Source organism: Heteronotia binoei, chromosome 6 (assembly GCF_032191835.1).
Source record: "Heteronotia binoei isolate CCM8104 ecotype False Entrance Well chromosome 6, APGP_CSIRO_Hbin_v1, whole genome shotgun sequence".
In the NCBI taxonomy this organism is placed as follows: domain Eukaryota; kingdom Metazoa; phylum Chordata; class Lepidosauria; order Squamata; family Gekkonidae; genus Heteronotia; species Heteronotia binoei.
This window is the reverse complement of record NC_083228.1, coordinates 145,412,541-145,422,663: the sequence shown is the minus strand read 5'-3', so window position 1 is coordinate 145,422,663 and position 10,123 is coordinate 145,412,541. Positions and strand designations below refer to the sequence as shown.

Genomic DNA, 10,123 nt, shown 5'->3' with positions numbered 1-10,123 from the left:
GGAAAACTCTATGGTTTCCCCGGACGCTCTAGTCATTTGGGAGGGTGACGTCATTGCGCCGATGATGTAGGGGGAGGTTTCCCCCGCTGGCCCAATGTGGGCCAGTGGGTTGGGAACCTTCCAGGCGGGGGAGCCCCAAACTCCCACATAAATGATGCTGGACAAGCTGGCCATTTGTGATAGGGAAAGTGTTCGTTAGATTAGGCTTCTCTCTCTCCTTTCGACTGCAACCTGAATGCGAACTCGATCTACTTGAATACATTTAAGGGTTTTTTTCCTTTTGCAATGTACTTCTTGGGAGATTTACTTACTGCGCTCAACGGCTGGGCAAAACCCTGCTACATTAACCAAACAGCTCAATGCAAACATGCCGTGGGTGTCTTCTACCTGCAGGTGATTCCCACTGTAGATATCCCTCCCCTCTTTTCATTCCCGCTATTGTGCCCCTAGAGGAGCAGAGTCTGCCTTTTAACTTCCTGGGAAACTTCCTGGCTGGTTGGTGCACTGGCAGGTTACCGGTGCCCCGGAGCAAAGCAGAATCAAACCAAAAGTTGAAAGAGCAAAATTCCAAAGGAAGGTCTCATCCACATAGGGTCGCCAAGTCCAATTCAAGAAATATCTAGGGACTTTGGGGGGTGGAGTCAGGAGACATTGGGGGTGGAGCCAGGAGCAGGGTTGTGACAAGCAGAACGGAACTCCAGAGGGAGCTCTGGCCATCGCATTTCAAGGGACCGCACACCTTTTAAATGCCTTCCCTCCATTGCAAATAATGAAGGACAGGAGCACCTTCTTTGGAAGCTCATAGAATTGGACCCGCTGGTCTAATCTTTTTGAAACTTGAAAAGTATTTAGGGTAGAGGCACTGGATGCTATGCTGAAAATTTGGTGCTTCTACCACAAAAAACAGCTCCCCCCCCCAGAACCCCAGATACCCGTGGATCCATTATTTCCTGTGGGAATAAGTCTCTATAGGGAAAATTACAGTTCCCAGCAGACATTGCCCTTCTTTTGGGGCATCTTCTTTTGGGGCTCATAGAATTGGGTCAATCTTTTGAAACTTGGAGGGTGTTTTGAGGAGGGGGATCAGATGCTAGGCTGCAAATGTCGTGCCTCTACCTCAAAACACAGCCCCCCAGATAACCACAGATCAATGCTTCATTATACCCTACGGGAATCGGTCTCCATAGGGTATAACGGCGTGTCCAGCAGATACCTCCCGCAATCCCCGCTTTCTATTTTAAAATATTTTATTGAGTTTTCAGGGGGATTACCCCTTACCCTTTCTGATGACCCTGAAGCGAGGGGAGAGCCTCCAAACCAGGGGATCCCCTGCTCCCACCTGGGGATTGGCAGCCCTGTTCAGACCACATCCTGTTTCGTACATTCCGCCAGAAAATAACCCCCCACCCCACCCCAATTGCTGCCCTTCAGAAGCCAACGCTCCCCCGAGCGAGGGAATAACCCAGTTTGTTTCGGTTCCCGATGAAAGACATCAGCCCCGTGTAGGTGTCGATAGCGAGAGGCTCATGCTCCACTCTCACCCCCTCCGTCCGGGCCGGATCCTTGGCCTGCACGCTCTGCACCGCCGGCACCAGCTGAGACACAAACATGGAAATCTGTTGAAGAAGAAGAGCTCTTTCAGCCAGGGAGGTCACATGAATTTGAGGGTTCAAGGGTCAGGCAGCTTTCCTGCTTTAGGATTATTAGTACCATTTGCAATATTCAGGGTTTTTTTGCAGCAGCAGCAGGAACTCCTTTGCATATTAGGCCACACCCTCCTGATGTAGCCAATCCTCCAAGTTCCTGCTACCCCCCCCAAAAAAGCCCTAAATATTATTATCATATATGATGATTATTAAAACAGGCCGCTGCCTTCCAAGGGCCTTACAATCTAGAATAGTAGAATCATAGAGTTGGAAGGGACCTCCAGGGTCATCTAGTCCTACCCCCTGCACAAGGCAGGAAACTCACAAACACCTCCCCCCAAATTCACACAATCTTCATCACTGTCAATTGGCCATCGAGCCTCTGCTCAAAATCCTCCGAGGAAGGAGAGCCTACCACCTCCCGAGGAAGCCTGTTCCACTGAGGAATCGCTCTAACGCTCAGGAAGTTCTTCCTAATAGAAATAAAAAGAGTTTCATAGAATCATAGAATTGGAAGGTACCTCCAGGCTCATCTAGTCCAACCCCCTGCACAAGGCAGGACACTCACAAACACCTCTCCCTAAATTCACAGGATCTTCATTGCTGTCAGATGGCCATCGAGCCTCTGTTGAAAAACCTCCAAGGAAGGAGAGCCCACCACCTCCTGAGGAAGCCTGTTCCACTGAGGAACCGCTCTTTCAGAATCATAGAATCATAGAGTCGGAAGGGACCTCTAGGGTCATCTAGTCCACCGCCCTGCACAATGCAGGAAACCCACAAACCCCTCCCCCTAAATTCATAGGATCCTCATTGCTGTCAGGTGGCCCTCTAGCCTCTGTTTCAAAACCTCCGAGGAAGGAGAGCCCACCACCTCCCAAGGAGGAAGCCTTTTCCACAGAGGAACCTCTCTAACAGTCAGGAAGTTCTTCTGGCTTAGGATGATAGGGTTAGGATGGTGGAGGGGGGGGTAGGGTTGCCAACTCCAGGCTTGGAAACTGGTGGAGATTTGGGAATGGAGCTTGGGGAGGACAGGGACCTCAATTGGGTACAATGCTATAGACTTCCTCCTCCAAAATGGTGTGGTCAAACTGCGGCTCTTTCTCACATATTGCGTGGCTCTCGAAGTCCCCACCGCTTTGTCAGCTGGCTTGGAGAAAGCCTTTCTCCCTTTTAATCACTTATCCAAGCCAGCCAGCGGTTTTCCGAACGGGTGGGAGAAGAAGGGACCTCCTTTGCTATATGCAGGGCCTTTTTTGTAGCAGGGACTCCTTGCCAATTAATCCTCCTGGAGCTTACCGTAATACTCCTGGAGCTTACAGTAGGCCCCGTACGAAGAGCCCTGTCAGCTCTCGGAGGATCGGCTACAAAAGAGGGGTGTGGCCTAATATGCAAAGGAGTTCCTGCTACAAAAAAAAGCCCTGGATACATAGCAAGCAACAGAGGCTGCCGGATACAGAAAAAGAAGACTGCAGATGTATACCCCGCCCTTCTCTCTGAGTCAGAGACTCAGAGCGGCTTACAATCTCCTACATCTCCTCCCCCCACAACAGACACCCTGTGAGGTGGGGGCAGATTTATACCCCGCTCTTCTCCCTGAATCAGAGACTCAGAGCGGCTCACAATCTCCTACATCTCCTCCCCCAACAACAGACACCCTGTGAGGTGGGTGGGGCTGAGAGAGCTCTGACAGATGCTGCCCTTTCAAGGACAACTCCTGCCAGAGCTATGGCTGCCCCAAGGCCATCCCAGCAGCTGCAAGTGGAGGAGTGGGGAGTCAAACCTGGTTCTCCCAGATAAGAGTCCACGCAGTTCACCACTACACCAAACTGGCTTTCTGTAGTCTGTGGAATGCCGAAGAAGATTAGTACTTGGACTGTACACTGATATCGTTTATGGGCATTGTTTGTTTAAATCTTATGGGCCGGGCCTATTTGTCAGCCATGTTTATTTTCTTTATTATAATATATCAGAGGTTGGATACAGGAATTGTTGTTGTAATTGTTCCTTATTGAACATAAGAGAAGCCATGTTGGATCAGGGCAATGGCCCATCCAGTCCAACACTCTGTGTCATATAAGAACAGAAGAGAAGCCATGTTGGATCAGGGCAATGGCCCATCCAGTCCAACACTTTGTATCACACAGTGGCCAAAAACACACACACACACACACACACACTGTGGCTAATAGCCACTGATGGACCTCTGCTCCATATTTTTATCCAATCCCCTCTTGAAGCTGGCTATGCTTGTAGCCGCCACCACCTCCTGTGGCAGTGAATCCCACACGTTAATCACCCTTTGGGTGAAGAAGGACTTCCTTTGATCCGTTCTAACCCGACTGCTCAGCAATTTCATTGAATGCCCACGAGTTCTCGTATTGTGAGAAAGGGAGAAAAGTACTTCTTTCTCTACCTTCTCCATCCCATGCATAATCTTCTAAACCTCTCTCATGTCACCCCGCAGTCGACGTTTCTCCAAGCTCAAGAGCCCCAAGCGTTTTCACCTTTCTTCATAGGGAAACACAGCATTTGTGTGCTACACAGTTTCCCATTGTTTACTAAAATTTCAGACTGGGGTTCTGACTTGGTTTGGCTTAATCGAAAAACCTGCCAAGGCGTGCGTTCGGAGTAGGGTTGCCAATCCCCAGGTGGGGGCAGGGGATCCCCCAGTTTGGAGGCCCTCCCCCCACTTCAGGGTCATCAGAAAGCGGGGGGAGGGGAGGGAAATGTCTGCTGGGAACTCTGTTATTCCCTATGGAGATTTATTCCCATAGAAAATCATGGAGAATTGATTGGCGGGTATCTGAGGCTCTGGGGGGGCTGTTTTTTGGGGTAGAGGCACCAAATTTTCAGTATTGCATCTAGTGCCTCTCCCCAACCCCCCCCCCCCAAGTTTCAAAAAGATTGGACCAGGGCCTCGAAAGAAGGTGCCCCTATCCTTCATTATTTCCTACGGAAGGAAGGCATTGAAAAGGGGTGCCGTCCCTTTAAATGTGAGGGCCAGAACTCCCTTTGGAGTTCAATTATGCTTGTCACACCCTTGCTCCTGGCTCCACCCCCAGTGTCTCCTGGCTCCACTCCCAAAGTCCCCAGATATTTCTTGAATTGGACTTGGCAACCCTAGTTTGGAGGCCTGAACGGCCAGAGCAGAAAACATTGGTAACCGAATCGCGTCCTGAGTGTCGGTGTTCAGGGACGGTCCATCTCGTCTTTGGCCCCTGAACACTGCTCCTCTCCCCCCACAGATGGAAACCTGACACAGGCACCGTTTGTGGAGGGAGACTTTAACTCCAAGGTATGCACTGCAGGTCTGGGGGTGGGGGAGACACTGCTGCCACCCCCCAGATCCATTTCTTCTGCATGCAAACGATGAGGACCCTATTTTTGGCCCCTCCCCCAAAGAGATCAAGGCCTCAAAGGCAGATTACACTCCTTCGAGACGGGGGGGGGGCAGGCTGCAGGGAAAGTGGCCAAGCTATGGAGGGTAAACAGAGAGAGACACTCGGACCGGGGAGGCCGAGCTTTGATGTCCGGCTAGCGGCTTGTGTGGCCTCTTTAGGGCTCCAGTGAGCAAAGCAGCTCTGAATCCCTAGGAATTATTAGGAAGGGAATTGAAAACAAATCAGCCAGTAACCTAATGCCCCTGTATAAATCGATGGTGCGGTCTCATTTGGAGTACTGTGTGCAGTTCTGGTCGCCGCACCTCAAAAAGGATATTCTAGCATTGGAAAAAGTGCAGAAAAGGGCAACTAGAATGATGAAAGGTTTGGAACACTTTCCCTATGAAGAAAGGTTAAAACGCTTGGGGCTCTTTAGCTTGGAGAAATGTCGCCTGCGGGGTGACATGAGAGAGGTTTACAAGATTATGGATGAGATGGAGAAAGTAGAGAAAGAAGTCCTTCTCTCCCTTTCTCGCAATACAAGAACTCGTGGGCATTCAATGAAATCTCTGAGCAGTCGGGTTAGAACGGATAAAAGGAAGTCCTTCTTCACCCAAAGGGTGATTAATGCGTGGAATTCACTGCCACAGGAGGTGGTGGGCGGCTACAAGCATAACCAGCTTCAAGAGGGGATTGGATAAAAATATGGAGCAGAGGTCCATCAGTGGCTATTAGCCACAGTATATTACTGGAACTGTCTGGGGCAGTGATGCTCTGTATTCTTGGTGCTTGGGGGGGGGGGGCAAAGTGGAAGGGCTTCTAGACCCTCTTGTGAACCTTGCGATGGCACTTGGGGTTTTTGTTTTTTTTTTTTGGCCCTGTGTGACACAGGGTGTTGGACTGGATGGGTCATTGGCCTTACTCAACATGGCTTCTCTTATGTTCTTATTAACACAGAGCTGGAAGGAACCCCAAAGGTCATCTAGTCTAACCCCCTGCACAATACAGGAAATGAACAGCTGCCCCCCCTCCATTCTCCCGGTGACCCCCCCCCTTCTGTGCACCATTCCACAGTTGACACAGGGTCTGCTTTTCCAATCCCCTTTCACTCTCTCTTCCCCAGTAGGGTTGCCAACTCCAAGTTGGGAAATTCCTGGAGATTTGGGGCTGGAGCTCAGGAAGGGTGGGGTTTGGGGAAGGAAAGGATCCCAGCTGGGTATAACGCCATATTGTCCACCCACCAAAGCTGCCATTGTTTCCCCAGGGGAACTGATCTCTATAGTCTGGAGAGCAGATGAAACACTGGGAGATCTCCAGGCCGCAGATGGAGGTTGGCAACCCTAACCAGCACTACCACAAAGGCAAGGTGCCCACCCCCTGTTCTGCATGGCTCCCCCTTCCTTTTGCAGTCCACCCCTCCTCCGGTCAGGGCTTTTCAACTGGGGTGGATCCACACCAATTAATTTTGGTTAATTTGGCTTGTGGTGGTAATTGCAGATGAGGGTCAGTGACAATATGTAGCTCTAATGGTCCTGCCCTGAAATCCTCCAATTTCTCAGCCACCAATTTGGTGAGATTTTTTCCTATCACTGTAGAATAAAACTCTTTGCTTTACTTGTCTGATTGCTTCTTCTTATCCTTGTATATTTTATTTTATTTTTTATTACATTTGTTTTTTAATTGTATTTTATTTTTATTACATTTTATTACCGTGCAGCAACAGTTAGCACAAGTAACATGAGATACATCATTGGTACCAGAGCTTTTTTGGTAGGAAAAGCCCAGCAGGAAGTCAATTGTATATTAGGCCACACCCCCTGACACCGCCGTTGTTCCACAGAGGGGTTTTTTGGTAGGAAAAGCTCAGCAGGAACTCATTTGCATATAAGGCCACACCCCCTGACACCGCCGTTGTTCCACAGAGGGGTTTTTGGTAGGAAAAGCTCAGCAGGAACTCATTTGTATATAAGGCCACACCCCCTGATACCACCGTTGTTCCACAGAGGGGTTTTTGGTAGGAAAAGCTCAGCAGGAACTCATTTGTATATAAGGCCACACCCCCTGACACCACCATTGTTCCACAGAGGGGGTTTTAGTAGGAAAAGCCCAGCAGGAACTCATTTGCATATAAGGCCACACCCCTGACACCACCGTTGTTCCACAGAGGGGCTTTTGGCAGGAAAAGCCCACCAGGAAGTCATTTGAATATAAGGCCACACCCCCTGACACCACCGTTGTTCCACAGAGGGGTTTTTGGTAGGAAAAGCTCAGCAGGAACTCATTTGTATATAAGGCCACACCCCCTGACACCACCGTTGTTCCACAGAGGGGTTTTTGGTAGGAAAAGCTCAGCAGGACTCATTTGTATATAAGGCCACACCCCCTGACACCACCGTTGTTCCACAGAGGGGGTTTTAGTAGGAAAAGCCCAGCAGGAACTCATTTGCATATAAGGCCATACCCCCCTGACACCACCATTGTTCCACAGAGGGGTTTTTGGTAGGAAAAGCCCAGCAGGAACTCATTTGCATATAAGGCCACACGCCCTGACACCACCGTTGTTCCACAGAGGGGTTTTTGCTGGAGAAGCCCAGCAGAATCTCATTTGCATATAAGGCCACACCCCCTAACACCACTGTTGTTCCACAGAGGGGTTTTTGGTAGGAAAAACCCAGCAGGAACTCATTTGCATATAAGGCCACACCCCTTGACACCACCGTTGTTCCACAGAGGGGCTTTTGGCAGGAAAAGCCCAGCAAGAACTCATTTGCATATAAGGCCACACGCCCTGACACCACCGTTGTTCCACAGAGGGGTTTTTGCTGGAGAAGCCCAGAAGGAACTTATTTGCATATAAGGCCACACCCCCTGACACCAAGCCAGCTGTGCCCCTGTGCATTCCAGCTCAAAAAAATCCCTGTAAGAGCAGCATGAACTGGTTCTATGCAGAGATCCTTGATCTCCCACCGGTTATGGCACGCATCTCGTGCACGGGAAGCGAACGGGGAACATGAGAGTCCAACACTACCGCCTGGCTACATCCTGTCTGTTCGCCTCAGCCGACTTTCGGACATCTTCAGAGTTTCCCGTTGCCCTCCTTTTCCTAGCTTCACCCTTTCCCTCAAGCCTTTTGGCCCTCTTCATTGTCCAGTCTCCTGGAACTGCTTCCAGCTGTCATTCTGCGTCACAAAACGACTCCCTCTCTAAGGCCTGTGTGACGTTTTAGCCCCCAGACTAGGGCTCCCAAGTTCCCAGGCTGGGCGGGTTTCCCCTGCCCTGGAGGTTCGCAACCCGCTGGCCCCCATCGGGCCGCTGGGGGGGCATCCTCCCCCAACATCACTGATATGAGGACATCACTCGCAGTGACGTCATGCTCTGCCTGCTCTAGGAGCTTCCGGGAAAACTCTATGGTTTTCCCGGATGCTCTAGCAATATGGTGCCGGAGGCTGTGGGGGATTTGGCAACCCTACCCCCAGACAAAACTGACAACTTCCCCCGTCCCTCGCAGAAACTGGACAGCCAACATTCTGATGGTTTGTTTTTTTCCTGGGCTGCTGGAATATCGCCCAGCCAATCCGCTTCAGAGGCTCATCCTAAGAACATAAGAGAAGCCATGTTGGATCAGGCCACTGGCCCACCCAGTCCAACACTCTGTGTCACATAAGAACATAAGAGAAGCCATGTTAGATCAGGCCAGTGGTCATCCAGTCCAACACTCTGTGTCACATAAGAACATAAGAGAAGCCATGTTAGATCAGGCCAATGGCCCATCCAGTCCAACACTCTGTGTCACATAAGAACATAAGAGAAGCCATGTTGGATCAGGCCAATGGCCCATCCAGTCCAACACTCTGTGTCACATAAGAACATAAGAGAAGCCATGTTGGATCAGGCCAGTGGCCCATCCTGTCCAACACTCTGTGTCACATAAGAGAAGCCATGTTGTATCAGGCCAGTGGCCCACCCAGTCCAACACTCTGTGTCACATAAGAACATAAGAGAAGCCATGTTGGATCAGGCCAATGGCCCCTCCAGTCCAACACTCTGTGTCACATAAGAACATAAGAGAAGCCATGTTGGATCAGGCCAATGGCCCCCTCCAGTCCAACACTCTGTGTCACATAAGAACATAAGAGAAGTCATGTTGGATCAGGCCAATGGCCCCTCCAGTCCAACATTCTGTGTCACATAAGGACATAAGAGAAGCCATGTGGGATCAGGCCAATGGCCCATCCAGTCCAACACTCTGTGTCACATAAGGACGTAAGAGAAGCCATGTGGGATCAGCCAATGGCCCATCCAGTCCAACACTCTGTGGTCACATAAGGACATAAGAGAAGCCATGTTGGATCAGGCCAATGGCCCATCCAGTTCAACGCAGTGGTCCAAAAAACCCCAAGTGCCATCAGGAGGTCCATTAGTGGAACCAGGACACCAGAAGCCCTTCCACTGTGCCCCCACCCCAAGCACCAAGAATACAGAGCATCACTGCAACACTGCCCCACACATTGGCCACCAGGAACTCCTTTGCATATTAGGTTACACCTCCCTGCTGTAGCCAATCCTCCTGGAGCTTACAGGGCTCTTCTTATAGGCCCTACTGTAAGCTCTTGGAGGATTGGCTACATCAGGGAGGTGTAGACTAATAAGCAAATTATTTCCTGCTACAAAAAAAAAAGCCCTGTCGGCCACAATGTAGATACAATCATAACTGTAAGTGCGGAAAGTGCCAGCTCCGGGGATGGAAACGCCAAGATGAACCCAGCAAACCGCTGTGGAAAGGTTTGGCGTGATTGGTTGGTATCTCATTAATGGGGAAAGTAGGTCATTTGTTCTAAAGCACATGGAAAGGTTCTTGCGTCGGTATCTGCATATGCAAACCACCGGAGACAGTGGGAGCGTCGAGGCACCGAGGCGATCTCCTGAATGGAAATTGATTTTGGTTTTTGACTAACCATCCACGTCAGTCAGCAGGATGTGAGGCAGACGCTCCAGAGCAAGTATGGAAAACTGCAACGTTCGGCTTGAGCCACCTCCCCACACCTCTGTTTCCCAACCTAAGAGGAGTTTCGCAACCAGAATGAACACAGTCGTGCC

General features: G+C 50.3%; 1 protein-coding gene across 1 annotated transcript in view; it reads right to left on the bottom strand.

The window, feature by feature from the left end:
* Nucleotides 1-1,408: 1,408 nt before the first annotated feature.
* Nucleotides 1,409-10,123, bottom strand: part of TPRG1 (tumor protein p63 regulated 1) — a 51,173-nt gene continuing 42,458 nt past the window's right edge. The window contains exon 4 of the mRNA XM_060242753.1: nucleotides 1,409-1,616. Coding sequence (XP_060098736.1) covers nucleotides 1,428-1,616 — 189 coding nt within the window. The 3' untranslated portion in view covers nucleotides 1,409-1,427. The remainder of the gene's footprint in view (nucleotides 1,617-10,123) is intronic.